The sequence below is a fragment of the Salmo salar genome, chromosome 15, assembly GCF_965601325.2.
Source record: "Salmo salar chromosome 15, fSalSal1, whole genome shotgun sequence".
Classification (NCBI taxonomy): domain Eukaryota; kingdom Metazoa; phylum Chordata; class Actinopteri; order Salmoniformes; family Salmonidae; genus Salmo; species Salmo salar.
In genome coordinates this window covers 96,366,601-96,386,593 of record NC_138305.1, presented here as the reverse complement: position 1 = coordinate 96,386,593, position 19,993 = coordinate 96,366,601, and the positions used below count along the sequence as shown (strand labels likewise).

The 19,993-nt window shown below is 48.6% G+C and overlaps 1 protein-coding gene across 1 annotated transcript; it reads right to left on the bottom strand.

Annotated features, from left to right (window-relative positions):
* Positions 1-15,807: 15,807 nt before the first annotated feature.
* LOC106572645 (voltage-gated potassium channel regulatory subunit KCNG1) lies at positions 15,808-19,717 on the bottom strand. The gene is made up of 2 exons (XM_014147011.3): positions 18,824-19,717; positions 15,808-17,359 (listed from the first exon to the last, which is right to left on the bottom strand). The coding sequence occupies exons 1-2, from the start codon at positions 19,631-19,633 to the stop codon at positions 16,592-16,594; spliced, it is 1,578 nt and encodes a 525-aa protein (XP_014002486.1). The 5' UTR covers positions 19,634-19,717; the 3' UTR covers positions 15,808-16,591.
* Positions 19,718-19,993: the final 276 nt, after the last annotated feature.

Sequence of the window (19,993 nt, the reverse complement as noted above, 5' to 3'; positions counted from 1 at the left end):
GAAGCAGGTCTTGTCTGCTATGTGACCTAAATGACTGGAGACTCATCAACACTGCACCTGAATCAGAGCAAATAACTACTCTGTCTGGCTTGACTTCCTCCATCCACTGCAAGGCCAACAGTATGGCCATCAGCTCCTTCGTATATATACAGTCAGATGATCTGTAACGTTTCCGGACTGTCATCCCACATTCCTGCACTATAAATGCTGACCCAGTATGTCCTGTCCTTGGATCTTTTGAACCATCTGTGAAAATGGCCACAAAATCCTGATAGACAGTATTCAGATGTCTCTTAAACAAAATAGATAGATCAACACCCTCCCTCACTATCTTTCTGTAGTCTATTCAACACTTCTAGATCAACTACTGGAGGCAGGAGTAGCCATGGTGGATATACAGGAATAGCTACCATTGGAGTAAACTCCATTTCATACAGTCCCATCTCCTTCGCCTGGGTATGACCCACCTACCCAAAGATTGTGTTCTGTCTTCGCTCATGTTCTCAGCATGCCTGTAAAATCCCTTTCGCAGGATGAGACACCCCATGTCCCTGTAGGTTGACCCAATAATTAATTGCCAGCTGCTGTCTCCTAACCTGCAATGGCATATCCCCCATCTCCACCTGTAGTACAGACACTGGGGATGTCCGAAATGCTTGCCCCTGTATGACATCTAGCCTTTCCAATGAGGTCCTTGCTGCCTGAACCATACACAATACTGCCATAGTCTATTACAGATCGAATCAATGCAACATACATGGTCCTCAATGAGGAACAACCAGCCCCCCACTCCTTCCCTGTCAGACAGCGCATCACATTTAGCACCTTCTTACACTTTCCCACCACTCTCTCAATGTGTTCTGCCCTCATGCATACCTCATCTCCCACCGTCCTCCTGGTAAACACAGTCTGAGTTTTCTCTATAGAGAACCTGAATCCCCACATTAATACCCACCCCTCTACTTCATCAATTGCTTCCTGTACCTTCCTGACTATGTCTGGCACATTTCTTCCCCTCTTCCATAAGGCCCCATCATCTGCAAATAACGACCTCCCGATATCCGGCTGTACCTGAGAGTAAACATCATTGATCATGATTGAGAACAACAGAGGACTAATCACATTCCCCTGCGGTGTATCGATATCACCAGGTAGCTGCCTGATAGAGACTTCCCCACCCTCACCTTCCAAACAGGAAATCCTTCATCCGTTCTTCCTCCTACCCACATAATATCAAGCTTGATTAACAACCCCTCCTTCCACATCATATCATATGCCTTCACCACATCAAAAAAGACAGCTACAACAGATTCCTTCTGCTTCTCAAATCAAATCAAATCAATTTTTATTGGTCACATACACATGGTTAGCAGATGTTAATGCAAGTGTAGTGGAATGCTTGCAGAATGCTTGTGCTTCTAGTTCCGATAGTGCAGTAATATCTAACAAGTAATCTAACAATTCCCCAACAACTACCTAATACACACAAATTTAAAGGGGTGAATGAGAATATGTACATATAAGTATATGGATGAGTGATGGCCGAACGGCATAGGCAAGGTGCAGTAGATGGTATAAAATACAGTATATACATGTGATATGAGTAAGATATGTAAAAATTATTAAAGTGTCATTATTTAAAGTGGCATTGTTTAAAGAGACTAGTAATACATTTATTAAAGTGTCCAGTGATTGGGTCTCAATGTGGGCAGCAACCTCTCTGAGTTAGTGATTGCTGTTTAGTAGTCTGATGGCCTTGAGATAGAAGATGTTTTTCAGTCTCTCAGTCCCATCTTTGATGCACCTTTACTAACCTCGCCTTCTGGATGATAGCGGAGTGAACAGGCAGTGGCTCGGGTGGTTGTTGTCCTTGATGATCTTCTGGCCTTCCTGTGACATGAGGTGCTGTAGGTGTCACGGAGGGCAGGTAGTTTGCCCCCAGTGATGTGTTGTGCAGACCGCACCATCCTCTGGAGAGCCTTGCGGTTGAGGGCGGTGCAGTTGCCGTACCAAGCTGTGATACAGCCCGACAAGATGCTCTCGATGTGCATTTGTAAAAGTTTGTCAGGGTTTTGGGTGACAAGCCACATGTCTTCAGCCTCCTGAGGTTGAAGAGGCACTGTTGTGCCTTAACCACGCTGTCTGTGTGGGTGGACCATTTCTGTTTGTCTGTGATGTGTACGCCCAGGAACTTAAAACTTTCCACCTTCTCCACTGCTGTCCCTTCGATGTGGATGGGGGGTGCTCCCTCTGCTGTTTCCTGAAGTCCACGATCATCTCCTTTGTTTTGTTGACGTTGAGTGAGAGGTTGTTTTCCTGACACCACACTCCGAGTGCCGTCACCTCCTCCCAGTAGGCTGTCTCGTTGTTGTTGGTGATCAAGCTCACTACTGTTGTATCGTCTGCAAACTTAATGATTGAGTTGGAGGTTTGCATGGCCAGGCAGTCGTGGGTGAACAGGAAGTACAGGAGAGGGCTGAGCACACACCCTTGTGGGGCCCCAGTGTTGACGGTCAGCGAAGTGGAGATGTTGTTTCCTACCTTCACCACCTGGAGGCGGCCAGTCAGAAAGTCCAGGACCCAGTTGCATAGGGCGGGGTTAAGACCCAGGGACTGCAGCTTGATGATGAGCTTGGCGGATACTATGGTGTTGAATGCTGAGCTGTAGTCAATGAACAGCATTCTTACGTAGGTATTCTTTTTGTCCAGATGGGATAGGTGTCTTTGGACACTGTGTTAACTAACCTCCAGACGAGCTTCAATGCCATACAACTCTCCTTCCGTGGCCTCCAACTGCTCTTAAATGCAGGTAAAACTAAATGCATGCTATTCAATCGATCACTGCCCGTCCAGCATCACTACTCTGGACGGCTCTGACAACTACAAATACCTGGGTGTCTGGTTAGACTGTAAACTCTCCTTCTGACTCACATTAAGCATCTCCAATCCAAAATTAAATCTAGAATCGGCTTCCTATATCGCAACAAAGCATCCTTCACTCATGCTGCCAAACACACCCTTGTAAAACTGACCATCCTACCGATCCTCGACTTCGGTGATGTCATCTATAAAATAGCCTCCAACACTCTACTCAACATACTGGACGCAGTCTATCACAGTGCCATCCGTTTTGTCACCACAGCCCCATACACTACCCACCATTGCGACCTGTACGCTCTCATTGGTTGGCCCTCACTTCATACTCGTCGCCAAACCCACTGGCTACAGGTTATCTACAAGTCTCTGCTAGGTAAAGCCCCACCTTATCTCAGCTCACTGGTCACCATAGCAGCACCCACTCGTAGCATGCGCTCCAGCAGGTATATCTCACTCGTCACCCCCAAAGCCAATTCCTCTTTTGGCCGCCTTTCCTTCCAGTTCTCTGCTGCCAATGACTGGAATGAACTGCAAAAATCTCTGAAGCTGGAGACTCATATCTCCCTCACTAGCTTTAAGCACCAGCTGTCAGAGCAGCTCACAGATCACTGCACCTGTACATAGCCCATCTGTAAACAGCCCATCTATCTACCTACCTCATCCCCATACTGTATTTATTTATTTATCTTGCTCCTTTGCACCCCAGTATCTCTACTTGCACATTCATCTTCTGCACATCTACCATTCCAGTGTTTAATTGCTATATTGTAATTACTTCGCCACCATGGCCTATTTATTGCCTTAACTTACCTCATTTGCACTCACTGTATATTGTCATGAATCCCACCGAAGGTGGCTCCCCTGCCTGCTCGGGCGGCGCTTGGCGGTCGTCGTCACCGACCTACTAGCCGCCGCTGATCCTTTTTTCCTTTTCGTTTGGTTTGTCTTATTGGTTGCACCTGTTCCTCATTTGTCTTTTGATTTTGGTTATTTAAGCCTGGTTAGCCCGCCCAGTGTTGTGCGGGATTATTTAGCGTCAGGTTGTGTTTTGTATTTGGATGTGCTGGCGATCTACTACTGTTCTATTTTCATGCATGCTGTGCACCTGTTGTTTGGGCACTTTGCATTTTTCACGCCCGTTGTGTTGGCGTCGATCGTGTTGTGTTTTTATTGAACAAACACACAGTTCCTTACCTCTGCTCTCTGCGCCTGACTCCTACCACCACTCCTAGCAACGACTGACAGAATCCCGCACCAGCTATGGAGTCAGCAGGAGCAGCCTCCCCTCCTCTCCCATCGATGGAGGAACGGGTCCTTCACCATACCACCATCCTCCACCGAATCGGCTCAGCGATGGAGCAGATGATGGAGAGGATGGACCGATGGGAGAGGAGTGGCCTCCCTACCGCATCCCCAGCACCAACTCCTCCTCCACCATCTACCCCTCCACCGACGTCCGGACCCGGAGCCCTACGCCTGGCTCTCCCCAGGGAGTACGATGGAGCGGCGGCGGGGTGCCAGGGGTTCCTGCTACAGTTGGATTTGTACCTGGCTACCGTTCATCCAGCTCCCTCCGGAGAGGAGAGCGTAAGCGTCCTCGTCTCCTGCTTAACGGGACGTGCCCTGGAGTGGGCCAACGCAGTGTGGTACGGCCCAGACTCGGCAAGGGATCACTACCCTGAGTTCACCCGCCGGTTCCGGGCCGTGTTCGACCACCCAGCAGAAGGCCGGGCGGCGGGTGAACGGCTGTTCCACCTGCGTCAGGAGACGAGGAGCGCACAGGACTTTGCTCTGGAGTTCCGGACCTTGGCTGCTGGAGCGGGGTGGAACGACAGGGCCCTGATGGACCACTATCGGTGTAGCCTCCGGGAGGACGTCCGCCGTGAGCTAGCCTGTCGGGACACTACCCTGTCGCTAGACGAACTAATCGACATGTCCATTCGTCTTGACAATCTGCTGGCTGTGCGCTGGCGTCCAGACGGGGCCCTGTTGGTTCCACCTCCAGGTCCTCCAGCTCCCATTCCTATGGAGCTAGGGGGGGCCGCGTCCAAGGGAACCGGAGGAGGAGGCTCCCCTTGTATCCAGTGTGGTCGGAGAGGACACACTACCGACAGGTGCTGGGGGAGCTCCTCTGGGAATCGGGATGGCAGGCGGAGCACTCCTCGTCCATCTCAGGTGAGTAAGCACCAACCTCACCCAGAGCTCCCTGTTGGTCACATGTTCGTTTTAGTAACTTTCCCCTTGTTTTCTCCCTCTTTCCAGCATAAGGCGCTAGTCGATTCAGGCGCAGCTTGAAACTTTATGGATCGTGGGCTCGCATTAAGGCTAGGGATTCCCCTGGTGTCATTGGACCAACCTTTCCCCGTGCACTCCTTAGATAGCAGACCATTAGGGTCAGGACTGGTCAGGGAGGCCACGGTGCCACTGGACATGGTAACGCAGGGGGATCATGGGGAACGGATTACTCTCTTCCTCATTGATTCTCCTGCGTTTCCGGTGGTGCTGGGGATTCCCTGGCTGGCCAATCACAATCCCAATATTTCGTGGAGACAGGGGGCTCTCAGAGGGTGGTCAGAGGAGTGCTCAGGCAGGTGTAAGGGAGTTTCCATCGGTGCGACGACGGTGGAGAGTCCAGACCAGGTTTCCACTGTGCGCATTCCCTCAGAATATGCCGATTTGGCTATCGCCTTCTGTAAAAAGAGGGCGACCCGATTACCACCTCATCGACGAGGGGATTGCGTGATAAATCTCCAGGTAAACGCTGCACTTCCCAGGAGTCACGTGTACCCATTGTCACAGGAGGAGACGTTGGCTATGGAAACATATGTCACGGAATCTCTGAGACAGGGGTATATTCGGCCCTCCATGTCACCCGTCTCCTCGAGTTTCTTTTTTGTGAAGAAAAAGGATGGAGGGTTGCGTCCGTGCATTGATTATCGAGGTCTAAATTCCATCACAGTAGGGTTCAGTTACCCACTACCTCTCATCGCTACGGCGGTGGAATCATTTCACGGCGCACGTTTTTTCACGAAACTGGACCTCAGGAGCGCGTACAATCTGGTGCGTATCCGGGGAGGAGACGAGTGGAAAACCGCATTTAGTACCACATCGGGCCACTATGAGTACCTCATCATGCCGTACGGGTTAAAGAATGCTCCAGCCGTCTTTCAATCCTTTGTTGACGAGATTCTCAGGGACCTGCACGGACAGGGGGTGGTGGTGTATATTGACGACATCTTGATTTATTCCGCCACCCGCGCCGCGCATGTCTCCCTGGTGCGCAAGGTGCTTTAGCGACTGCTGGAGAATGACCTGTACGTCAAGGCTGAGAAATGTGAGTTTTTCAAACGAGTCGTTTCCTTCCTGGGGTATCGCATTTCCACCTCGGGGGTGGTGATGGAGGATGACCGCGTTAAAGCCGTGCGTAATTGGCCGACTCCGACCACGGTAAAGGAGGTGCAGCGGTTTTTAGGGTTTGCCCATTACTACCGGAGGTTTATCCGGGGCTTTGGTCAAGTTGCTGCTCCCATTACCTCACTGCTGAAGGGGGGTCCGGCGCGCTTGCACTGGTCAGCAGAGGCGAACAGAGCGTTCAGTCGCCTGAAGGAGCTGTTTACCGTCGCTCCAGTGCTGGCTCATCCGGATCCCTCTTTGGCATTCATAGTGGAGGTGGACGCGTCCGAGACTGGGGTGGGGGCCGTGCTATCACAGCGCTCGGGCATGCCACCCAAACTCCGCCCGTGCGCTTTCTTCTCTAGGGCCGGCGGAGCAGAACTATGATGTGGGGGACAGGGAGTTGTTAGCTGTGGTCAAGGCTCTGAAGGTGTGGAGACATTGGCTTGAGGGGGCAAAGCACCCTTTCCTCATCTGGACTGACCACCATAACCTCGAGTACATCCGGGCAGCTAGGAGACTGAATCCGCGTCAGGCCAGGTGGGCCATGTTCTTTACCCGTTTCCGGTTCACCATCTCTTATCGGCCAGGTTCACTGAACACGAAGGCCGACGCACTGTCCCGCCTATATGACACCGAGGAGAGGGCCATCGATCCGGCTCCCATCCTTCCGGCGTCGTGTTTGGTAGCTCCGGTGGTATGGGAGTTGGACGCGGAGATCGAGCGGGCGTTAAGGTCGGAACCTGCACCATCGCAGTGTCCGACAGGTGTTCAGTACGTACCGCTTGGTCTCCGTGATCGATTGATTCGATGGGCCCATAATCTCCCCTCTTCGGGTCACCCTGGGATCGAGAGGACAGTGCGGAACCTGAGGGGGAAGTACTGGTGGCCCACCTTGGGTAAGGACGTGCGGTTTTATGTTTCCTCCTGCTCGGTGTGCGCTCAGAGCAAGGCTCCTCGACACCTGCCTAGAGGGAAATTACACCCCCTTCCCGTTCCACAGCGGCCGTGGTCACACTTATCAGTGGACTTCCTCACTGACCTTCCCGTATCACAGGGGAACACCACTATCCTGGTCGTTGTGGATCGGTTCTCGAAGTCCTGTCGTCTCATCCCGTTGCCCGGTCTCCCTACGGCTCTGCAGACTGCGGAGGCCCTGTTTACCCATGTCTTCCGGCACTATGGGGTGCCCGAGGACATCGTTTCTGATCGGGGTCCCCAGTTCACGTCCAGAGTTTGGAGGGCGTTCATGGAACGTTTGGGGGTCTCGGTCAGCCTGACCTCGGGTTTCCACCCCGAGAGTAATGGGCAGGTGGAGAGGGTGAACCAAGAGGTGGGTAGGTTTCTAAGGACGTATTGCCAGGACCGGCCCAGAGAATGGGCGAGATACGTGCCATGGGCAGAAATAGCCCAGAATTCTCTACGGCACTCATCAACCAACATGTCACCGTTCCAGTGCGTGTTGGGCTACCAGCCGGTCCTGGCTCCATGGCACCAGAGCCAGACCGAGGCTCCTGCGGTGGAGGATTGGGTGCAGCGCTCGAAGGACACCTGGAGAGCCGTCAAAGACGCACTTACAAAGGCGAGTGGACGGCAGAAGAAGAGCGCTGACCAGCACCGCAGTGAGACCCCTGTGTTTGCACCAGGGGATCGAGTCTGGCTCTCGGCTAGAAACCTGCCCCTCCGCTTGCCCTGCCGGAAGCTGGGCCCGCAGTGTGTAGGGCCGTTTAAAGTCCTGAGGAGGATAAACGAGGTGTGTTACCGGTTACAACTTCCATCTTACTACCGTATTAACCCCTCGTTTCATGTGTCTCTCCTCAGGCCGGTGGTGGCTGGTCCCATGCAGGAAGGTGAGGTGCCGGAGGTTCCTCCCCCCCCGCTGGACATTGGGGGGTCCCCGGCGTATAAAATACGCGCCATTCTGGACTCCAGACTTCGGGGGCGGGGCCTACAGTACCTCGTTGACTGGGAGGGGTACGGCGCGGAGGAGAGGTGCTGGGTACCCAGGAGGGACATTTTGGACCCTCCACTACTGAGGGAGTTCCACCGCCTTCATGGGGATCGCCCTGCACCTCGTCCTCCGGGTCGCCCTCGAGGTCGGTGGCGGCGCGCTGCGGGAGCCGCGCGTCAGGAGGGGGGTACTGTCACGAATCCCACCGAAGGTGGCTCCCCTGCCTGCTCGGGCGGCGCTCGGCGGTCGTCGTCACCGACCTACTAGCCGCCGCTGATCCTTTTTTCCTTTTCGTTTGGTTTGTCTTATTGGTTGCACCTGTTCCTCATTTGTCTTTTGATTTTGGTTATTTAAGCCTGGTTAGCCCGCCCAGTGTTGTGCGGGATTATTTAGCGTCAGGTTGTGTTTTGTATTTGGATGTGCTGGCGATCTACTACTGTTCTATTTTCATGCATGCTGTGCACCTGTTGTTTGGGCACTTTGCATTTTTCACGCCCGTTGTGTTGGCATCGATCGTGTTGTGTTTTTATTGAATAAACACACAGTTCCTTACCTCTGCTCTCTGCGCCTGACTCCTACCACCACTCCTAGCAACGACTGACATATATAGACTTTTTGTTTTCTTTTGTTCTACTGTATTATTGACTGTATGTTTTGTTTATTCCATGTGTAACTCTGTGTTGTTGTATGTGTCGAATTGCTACGCTTTATCTTGGCCAGGTCGCAGTTGCAAATGAGAACTTGTTCTCAACTAGCCTACCTGGTTAAACAAAGGTGAAATATATATATTTTTTAAATAGGGTCTGTGGACCTGTTGGGGTGGTATGCAAACTGAAGTGGGTCTAGGGTGGCCGGTAAGGTGGGAGTGATATGATCCTTGACTAGCCTCTCAAAGCACTTCATGATAACAGAAGTGAGTGCTACAGGGCGGTAGTCATTTAGTTCAGTTATCTTTGTTTTCTTGGGTACAGGAACAATGGTAGCCATCTTGAAGTATGTGGGGACAACAGACTGGGATAGGGAGTGATTAAATATGTCCGTAAACACACCAGCCAGCTGGTCTGCGCATGCTCTGAGGACGCGGCTAGGGATGCCGTCTGGGCCAGCAGCTTTGCGAGGGTTAACAAGTTCAAATGTTTTACTCACGTTGGCCACGGTGAAGGAGGGGGGGTGCTGTCTTTGTTAGAAAGCCGTGACGGTGGCACTGTATTATCCTCAAAGCGGGCAAAGAAGGTGTTTAGTTTGTCTGGAAGCGGTACTTTAAGCAGAATACTCGGTCCGTAGTTCCCCTACGCTTCCTGAACCCACTCTAATGTGGCGACACTAGCCCCCTGCTCTCCAGGAAGTAAGTTAGCCTCTCCGTAATCATACATTCCATGATCTTACATACATGTGATGTTAAAGCTATTGGCCGATAGCTTGTTTGCTTGTTGGCCTTGATGTGTCCTTCCCTGGCTTCAGGATTGGTACCACTACTGCCTCCTTCCAGCTGCCCGGTAGTTTCCCCTCCTCCCACACTCTGTTGTGCAACACCAATACCTTATCAAGTGCCTCATCACTAAGATGGGCCAACATAACATAGCACACCTCATCTTTCCCAGGTGAAGTTAACCCAGCCTTACCCATTGCCCTTTTCACCTCTGCAATGGTAAATGGTGCATTCAACGCATAATTTACATCCTCCTTCCTATCCAGCACTCCAGGATTCTCCTCTCTCATTCTCTCTCTCTCCCTCTGCTCTCCTCTGACAAATTTGCCGAGCTATGCACTTGGACAAAAGCTTTGGCCATCATCTCTGCCTTCTCCTCATCTCTTACTGCCACATCCTTCACCCTCGTCAACACTTGATAATCCCACTCCCTTCTGACCCCACTCATCCTCTTAATCATCCCCCTACTCTTCTCCCACAGGTGTCGCCCTTCCAATAGTGTCAAGGAAACGACGCCAACATGACCTCTTTGCCTGACGAATAGTTCTCCTCACCAGGGCCTGGGTCTGCTTATACTAAATCAGATATTGGAAGTTATGCATCTTTGACAGTACTCTAAATGCCCTGTTCATACTCCTCACCATTGCCCCACACTCCTCCGTCCACCATGGGACTGCTTTCCTCCTCCTCCTCCTCCCTGAACTCTTAGGTATAGCCTCAGTAGCTTCCCCACACTAACGCTGTTCTCACCCAGTTATTCATACTATCCACATCCCCTCTCATATCCACCCGAGCCATCACCTGCTCACTCAGCTTCTGAAACTGATCCCACGTGTATGAACTACACTCAATGTAGTATTGCTTGATGGCAGGTAGCCTAGTGGTTAAGAGCATTGAGCAAGTAACCAAAAGCTCTCTGGTTCAAATCCCAGAACTAACTAAGTGAAAAATCTGTCAATGTGCCCTTGAGCAAGGCACTTAACCCTAATTGCTCCTATAAATTGCTCTGGATAAGCGCGTCTGCTAAATAAAAAAAAAAAAATAATAATTAAATGTTAATGAGAGAATAGTTTATGGTCGTGTACCCCGGCTCGGGCATTGGATACTAATGGTTGCATACCACTGTAATGAACACGAGGGAGACGGAAAGCTGGTTTCAAGCGCAGAGCGCAGCAGGTGTTTAATGAAAAGGACCATAGGAGGAGGCAGGTAGCTGAGTCCAGGGGCAGGCAGAAGGTCATACACGGTAGGTCCAAAAATGGCAACAGTACAGGAAGGGAATAGGTAAAAGGCGTTGTGAGTGAGGCAGGCAAAAACTATCATACACGGGAGGAGAGAAGGACGGGAAAACCCAGCGCTCCAAAAAAGTGTGTCTCAAAACAAACCATACCTCACAGTGATGGGGTGCAAGGAACTGAACTAAATAGTGTGGGAGGATGACATGCAGGTATGTGAACAGGTGACTAGAATTCCTGTGATTGAGATCTGGAGAGTGAGCTGGAAAGTGGGCTGCGTTCCGGGGATCTAAGTCTTTGGGAGTGTGAGTTGGACGCAGACGTTACAGCCATGTCATTAAGCGTGTCATCGACTGACAGTTTTCTATAACATATAATGTGTTTCGCTGATACGTAAAATACCTATTAAGGCGTTGTAAAATCTTGCAGGCGTCAGCAACGCCTGGGCAGAGGAACGCGCCCATTGACAATTTTCAGTCTACTTTGCAAAAGTGCTTCTGTGTCACACTGTTGTCATCTACTGGTAGGCTACAGTCAGATGTGCACAGCCTCTGACTGAGTCAGGTTCTCATCCTTCTAGGGAGTTTTTTTTTGCCACTGTGCTGCTGAAGATTTGTCAGTGCTGGTACTTTGCGTTCTAAATTACTCTATTCTCTGAGTGTTCACGTTGGGCCATGTAGGAGCCATTTTGGCCTGCTTGTGTGTCTCATTGAACGTGTAGTGTAGTTGTCTGTTTTAGGAGTGTTTTAACTTCTTGTAAACTAAGGAGCACTCACATAGGGTTATGGCAGGTACGAGCTCTGCAAATCCATTAGCGGATGCAAAAAGACAATACAGACTCAAATCAAATCACATTTTTTATTTGTCACATGCGCCGAATACAACAGGTGCAGACCTTACGGTGAAATGCGTACTTACAAGCCCTTAAGCAACAATGCTTAAGAAGTTTTAAGAAAAATAAGTGTTAGGTAAAAAAGAGATAAAAAATAAAAGTAACAAATAATTAAATGGCAGCAGTAAAATAACAATAGTGAGGATATATACAGGGGGTACCGGTACAGAGTCAATGTGAAGGGGCACCGGTTAGTTGAGGTAATTGAGGAAATACAGTTGAAGTCGGAAGTTTACATACACCTTAGCAAAATATATTTAAACTCCATTTTTCACAATTACTGACATTTAATCCTAATTAAAATTCCCTGTCTTAGGTCAGTTAGGATCACCACTTTATTTTAGGAATGTGAAATGTCAGAATAATAGTAGAGAGAATGATTTATTTCAGCTTGTATTTCATTCATCACATTCCCAGTGGATCAGAAGTTGACATACACTCAATTCGAATTTGGTAGCATTGCCTTTAAATTGTTTAACTTGGATCAAACGTTGCATTATCTGTGGATCTGTTGGGGCAGTATGCAAATTGGAGTGGGTCTAGGGTTTCTGGGAAAATGGTGTTGATGTTAGCCATTTCATGGCTACAGACGTGAGTGCTATGGGTCGGTAATCATTTAGGCAGGTTACCTTAGTATTCTTGGGCACAGGGACTATGGTGGTCTGTTTTAAACATGTTGGTATTACACTCAGTCAGGGACAGGTTGAAAATGTAATTGAAGACACTTGCCAGTTGGTCAGCGCATGCTTGGAGTACACGTCCTGGTAATCCGTCTGGCCCTGCGGCCTTGTGAATGTTGACCTGTTTAAAGGTCTTACTCACATCGGCTACGGAGAGCGTGGTCACACAGTTGTCCGGAACAGCTGATGCTCTCATGCATGTTTCAGTGTTACTTGCCTCGAAGCTAGCATAGAAGTAATTTAGCTCGACTGGTAAGCTTGTGTCACTGGGCTGTGGTTCCATTTGTAGTCTGTTATAGTTTGCAAGCCCGACAAGCGTCGGAGCTGGTGTAATATGATTCAATCCTAGTCCTGTATTGACGCTTTGCCTTTTTTTCAAGTCCCGCTCCTTGAAAGCGTCAGCTCTACCCTTTAGTTCAGTGCGGATGTTGCCTGTAAATCAATGGCTTCTGGTTGGGGTATGTACGTACGGTCACTGTGGGGACGATGTCATCGATACACTTATTGATGAAGCCACGCTTGTGTGATAGGCCTACTACCCGCACGAGAAAAATAGCATAAAAATTGGTTATTCTACACATCGGCAGGACAGAGCGGCAGCGTCGGGTAAACTCAAGAGAGGTGGTGTGTGTCTCTTTGTTAACAACAGCTGGTGTGCGATCTCTAATATTAAGTTAGTCTCTAGGTGCTGCTCGCCTGAGTTACAATACTTCATGATAAGCTGTAGACCATACTATTTACCAAGAGAGTTTTCATCCATATTTTTCATAGCTGTTTTTTTCCCACCACAAACCGATGCTGGCACTAAGACCGCACTCAACGAGCTCTATAGGGCCATTGGCAAAGAAGTAAATGCTCACCCAGAGGTGGCGCCCCTAGTGGCCGGTGATTTTAATGCGCAGAAAAACTGAAATCCGTCTTACCTAATTTCTACCAGCATGTCACCCATGTAACTAAAGGCGAAAAACCTATATTTCACCTTCACTCCACATGCAGAGACTCCTACAAAGCTCTCCTTTGCCATTCATTTGGCAAATCTGACCATAACGCTATCCTCCTGATTCCTGCTTACAATCGAAAACTCAATACGGAAGTGGTCCGATGAAGCAGAGGATAAGCTTTGCCTGTTTCACTAGCACAGACTGGAATATGTTCATACGAATGATTCATACGATGGCACTGAGAAGTTTACCGCATCAGTCACCGGCTTCATTAATAAGTGCATCGATGACGTCATCCCCACAGTGAACGTAAATACATATCCCAACCCAAAGCCATGGATTTAGCACTGAGCTAAGGAGCTGCCACTTTCAAGGAGAGGGACACTAATCCAGACGCTTATACGAAATCCCGCTATATGCATCGGCGAACCATTAAACAGGCAAATCATCAATACAGGACTAAGATTGAATCCTATTACACCGACTCTGACGTTCGTTGGATGTGGCAGGGCTTGCAAACTACCACGGATTAGAAAGGGAAACCCAGCAGCGAGCTGTCCAGTGACGTGAGCCTACCAGATGAGCAAAATTCCTTCTATGCTCGCTGTGAGGAAAGCAACACAGAACCATGCATGAGAGCACCAGCTGTTCCAGAGGACTGTGTGGTCATTCTCTCCATAGACGATGTAAGACCTTTAAACAGGTTAACATTCACAAGGCAGCAGGGCCAGACAGATTACCAGGACACGCAAGGCAGCTGGCATGTGTCTTTACTGACATTTTCTCCATGACTGAGCCTGTTATACCAACATGTTTCAAGCAGACCACCTGTGCCCAAGAACGCCACGGTAACCTGTAGCACTCACATCTGTAGCCATGAAATGCTTTGAAAGGCTGGTCTTGGCTCACGTCATCCTCCCAGACACCTTGGACCCACTCTAATTCGCATACCGCACCAATAGATCCACAGATGACGCAATCTCTACTGCACTCCATACTGCCCTCTCCCACCTGGACAAGCTCATCACTAAGCTAAGGACCCTGAGAGTGAACACCTCCATCTGTAACTGGATCCTGGACTTCCTGATGGGCCACTGCCAGGTGGTGAGGGTAGGTAACAACACATCCTCCACGCTGACCCTCAACACGGGGTGTGTGCTTAGTCCCATCCTGTACTCCCTGTTCACCCACGACTCCAAGTTTGCCGACGACACGACAGTGGTAGGCCTGATCACCGATGACGATGAGACAACCTATAGGGAGTAGGTCAGAGACCTGGCAGTGTGGTGCCAGGACAACAACCTTTCTCGCAACGTCAGCAAGACAAAGGAGCTGATCGTGGAATACAGGAAACTGAGGGCCGTGCATGCCTCCCATTCACATAGACAAGGCTGTAGTGGAGCGGGTCGAGAGCTTCAAGGTCCTCGGTGTCCACATCACTAAGGACCTAAGGAAGTGAAAAGATTTGCCATGGGCCTTCAGATCCTCAAAAAGTTCTACAGCTGCACCCTTTGAGAGCATCTTGACTGGCAGCATCACTGCTTGGTATGGCAACTGCTTGGCATCCGACCATAAGGCGCTACAGAGGATAGTTCATCACTGGGGCCAAGCTCCCTGCCATCCAGGACCTCTATACCAGGCGGTGTCAGAGGAAGGCTCTAAAAATTGCCAAATACTCCAGCTACCAAAGTCATAGACTGTTCTCTCTGCTACCAAACTGCAAGCTGTACCAGAACGCAAAGTCTTGGACCAAAAGGCTCCTGAACAGCTTCTACCCCCAAGCCATGCGACTTCTGAACAGTTAATCAAGTGGCTACCCGGTGTATTTGCATTGATCCACTTTGTTTTGCACTGCTTCTCTTGCACTGGCTCTATGCATACTCACTGGACCCTACTGACACACTAACACATACTACACTGACACACCAACACACACATACACATGCACACACATAGACACACTTTCACCCTCTACATATACGCTGCTGCTACCTATTATTATCTATTCTGATTTCCTAGACACTTTAACCGTTACCTACATGTACATAGTACCTCAATTTCCTCAACTACCTCATACCCCCTGAACATTGACTCAGTACCAGTACTCCTTGTATATAGCCTCGTTATTGTTATTTTATTGTGTTACTATTTCCTTTTTTCGATTAGAAAATGTTTCTTAATTTTTAATAATGCATTGTTCTTAAAGGGCTTGTAGGTAAGCATTTCATGGTAAAGTCTACACCTGTTGTATTCAGCACATGTGACAAATATGTGACACATGTGACAAATAGATTTAATTTGATTTGATTTAATCTGCTGTGTTTTGAAAATAGACATATAAATGGTTAGGAAATAGCAGAAAAGTCAGTAAATTACAAATAAGTCCAAGCAATCATGAGGCAGATCAGATTAAGTTCAGTTAAACTTTAAAGAGAAAAATAAGTTTAAAACATTTAGCAATCAATAGCAAAAAATAAAACAAACGTAAGATTTTTTTTACACACTAATTACTATGTTCTTAGAAATACATTTGTGAGAGACGGAGCACATAATAACTACGTACAGATACATATTCCTTCATTGTTTTATACAGAAAATTGCAACCCAGTGCTGAGCACCAATACACCTCCAATACATGTAACTCTTAAGAAATATGGTTATGGACTCACACTTTACAATTGAGACACAAATAAGAAATCGATCACATATTACATGTAGCCTATACTGTACGTCCATGTTATTTTTGATAAATTACTTTATGGAATATGATGTACTGTTATGTCAATCATCTAATATGGTTTATTATAATCTTCTTTCTGCTATTGTGCAGATCTTCTGGTTTCTGGGAACATTTCCGGCATCTGTTAAATCATAATGCTGTAGACAGAGATGACGTCATCCATTGAAGAATAATAAACTCAAAAAATGGAAGCAGAACATTGCCAGGTAATCTTACTTAACCCCTATTTTATCACTCTCAGTTTGTCTCTCTGTCTATAGTCTCTTTGTCTATAGTCTCTTTGTCTATAGTCTGTGCTTTGTGTCCTTGATCTCTTCTCTCATCCTCCTCAGTCATTTGGGTCCCTGTTCACAGATGAAGTTGCCAAGTTCTAACCCCTCGTTTCTCTCATTTTCTTTGTGTGTTGTGCCCTTTAATCATCCCTCCTCCTCCTCCTCCTCCTCCTCCTCCTCCTCAGTTGTCCCTGGCCCCAGAGGAACCACAGCTGGGGTAGTCACTCTCCAGCGACATGTTACTCCCCAGCCCGCCTATCCTCCTGCGTAACAGGAAGTGTGTCCGTCTTTGCAGTAGCCTCTGCTGCTCCTGCTTCAGCTCCACATAGGACCGGGAGAATGTATGGAAGATGGAGGTGACTGGGAACGCCATGAGAAGAATCCCGCTCAGGATACTGCTCAGAGCCACCACCTGACCCGGGATGCTCCTCGGAACCATGTCCCCGTAGCCCACTGTCGTCATGGTAATGACGGCCCACCAGTAGGTGGCAGGGATACTGCTGAACTCGTGGGTCGTAGCCATCTCGTTCTCAATGAGGTAGAGCAGTGGGGAGAAGAGGGCAATGGCCACGCAGAGGAAGAGGAGGAGTAATCCGAACTCCCGCGTGCAGCGCCGTGCAGTAAGCCCCAGAGTCTGCAGGCCCAATGAGTGGCGGGCCAGCCGCATCACGTACAGGATCCTCAGGGCACGGAGGATCCTGAGCACCAGACCCACCTTGTCCAGGTAACTGCTGCCTGAGCCCAGCTTCTTCTCCCCCTGGTAGCTGTCCACTACCAGGGTGATGTAGTAGGGCAGGATTGCCACCACATCTATGAGGTTCAGAGGGCGTCTCAGGAAGGCAAGTTTGTCCCGGTCCTGGATGAAGCGCAGGGTGAACTCAAGGGAGAACCAGCCCACACACACCGTCTCCACTATGAAGATGTTGTAGCACATCTGGGAGCACTTGCCCTAAGAGGCACAGGAGACACTGGTTAGCACCTGTACATACATCTAACATTATTCATCTAGCATATACAACAGTGTTCTTCACCATTTGTCCTATAAGGCCACAGGGTGTGTAGGCCACAGGGTGTGTAATTTTGGACCTTTTGTTGTTACAAGGATGTAGTTAGACACTAGAGGGAGCTATTATGCTGCCTAAAATCTAAGGGACATTATTGTGGTATCCCAACTTGTATTCCTCAAATGTCAAATTGTAGACTGCAGGGCATCAAAAACAGACTCTATTTATAACAGCCCATTTATTTTCTAGTCACAGCTTGTTGCCAATCTTTTCATGTTAAACTCCAAGATTGCACCTTCTCTGTTCTCTGCTCAGATGGTTCTGTTCAGAGTGAGGTGTTGTGAGAGTAGGTGTTGCTTTATTAAGCTACATAAAAGATGAGAATGCAATGTACTGAAACAAAAACCTGACAAAACTCCTGAATGTAGTTAGCACCAGAACATGCTCTCCAAGCCCGATGGTTATGTATTATTTGGGAGGTTGTTTCTAATAAATTGTTTTCGTGAAGATGTTTCAATTGATATTCAATTGTTAACCAATTCAAAGCACATACAATATAATATAAAATGGCCTTTGAGTTGATTCTATTTCAGAAGAAAGCACGCAGTATTATTATGAAACACTCCCACACAGTCGGAAATGACTTATACCAGTGTATCATGTCTACACAGAATGTACAATAAGCTTTTTTTCAGACAGAACATCTTTTAGAAAGCAACATAATATATCAGGGATACAATTTTGGAATGAACTGCTCAGGTACTAGCCTTTGGAGCCCCATATAAAGTAATTCCCCTCTGGGGGTAATGAATTACCTTCTGGGTACAAACATATGTTCCATAATGTTTACATACAGGTAAAGACTAGGCTAAAGACAAATGAATTGCTTTTGCTCCACCTGAAAGTACTCTCCTAGAACTCACAATGAAACCAGAGAAGTGCAGTGTGTGTGTGCGTGTGTGTGTGTATGTGTGTGTGACTCCAATTTTCTATTTATTTTCTTTTTATCTGGCTACCGAGGCCAGAAAAAGTTAATTACCGCAGTGATTGAAGTCAGCCATGATAATGAGCACCTAAATTAGATTAGAACGAGACTTTTCCAAATGTTTTCTTTGCAAATTAGAAGAGTGTTCTGATGCCCACACACATAATCAATTATTCATTTTACTTGACAAATGCTCTTTGAGCTTTGATATAAAAAAAGTTATTTACAATTTCAAAGTGCAGGCTTTGTTATCAAGGGTCGGGGAATAGAATTATGTGTCGATGTAATGGCTATGTTAGTAATTATGTAATACGTATGGTGTAATTATTATGTCCATATGTAATAACTATGTAATAACCATGGTGAGAGTGTATGTCCTGTTGCCCTGTGCTGACGCCTCCTAGTCCTCATGATGTCCACCTACCTGCTCCTCCTCCTCTCTCATGGCCGGCATGGTGCTGATGGACAGGTTGACAGCCGTGATGGTGACAAACAGCACCGACAAACAGGCAAAGATCTTCCCTGGCAGGCCTGAGTGAGGCCTCTCCACCATGTCTCTCAGCTTGTTCATATAATGTCCCATCCGGGTCTCCGTAGCCCGGGCGGCGCTGCCCCTGCGGTGCCCGCTTTCAGTGTCCATCATCAGCTCCTCCTCCTCGTCCTCCTGGGCTGCCCGCTCCAGCTCGTCACACTCCTCCACCCGCTGGATGAGGCGGCGACGGCAGCACCACTCTAGGTTCTCCTCAGGGACCCCCCAGTAGAGCAGCTCCTCCCTGAAGGAGAGGGCACACATCTCCCTGAGGGATCGCAGCTTCCCGGCCCGCAGGAAGGTCAGGATGGTGCGAAAGGCGCAGGGCGAACGATCGAAGAAGTACTCGTTGCTGGCAATGTCGTAATCGTCGCAGACGCACATGATCTCGTCAAAACTGCTGCAGAGGCGCAGCTGGCCAAGTCTGGACAGGGGGAAGTCCTCCAAGGTGGTCCAGGGTAATTGATAACGCAGCCCGCCAACGTTGATAATGGCATGGAGTTTACGGGCAGCGGAGAGCGAGGTGGAGTTGATGAGGAGGTGGTCTGGGTCCTCAGGTAGGAGTTTGGCCCGTTTGTAGTAGGCCCCCTTGAGGGCCTCTTGCTCTGACAGGGGCGGGGGTTGAGGGAGGAGGAGGGAGGCATCGGAGGCACAGCTCAGAGCGCTGTAGTCGTAGTCTGAGCCGTCGCCTGCCAGCAGAGTCATCTTTACCTATACAGGCACAGAACCTCCATGTGCACTCCCACCGCAGCTCACGTTCCTGTGGTCAACCTCTCACGGACACACCTTTACCTTCTGGAGGGAAAGGACAAACACAAAAATCTCATATGAAAAGTGTACATGTACTATATATATATATACTCTTAAAAATACTCTTAAAGGGTTGTTAGAACCTTGTTAGAACCTATGGTTCTTGAGGGAAATATGGCCTTTTAGAATGTAAACATTTCTTGACCCTTGCATTAAAGGGATAGTTCACCCAAATTACACAATTACATTAGTTTCCTTACCATGTAACCAGTTTATGGACAAGGTATGACAATAATCCATGCTTTGGTTTAGTTT

Bases quoted from the DNA above. Each gene is read 5' to 3' on its own strand.
- LOC106572645 (XM_014147011.3), bottom strand. From the start codon at position 19,633: ATGACTCTGCTGGCAGGCGACGGCTCAGACTACGACTACAGCGCTCTG. The intron at 17,360-18,823 runs GTAGGTGGACAT...TGTGCCTCTTAG, and splicing joins TGAGAGAGGAGGAGGAGCAG to GGCAAGTGCTCCCAGATGTG.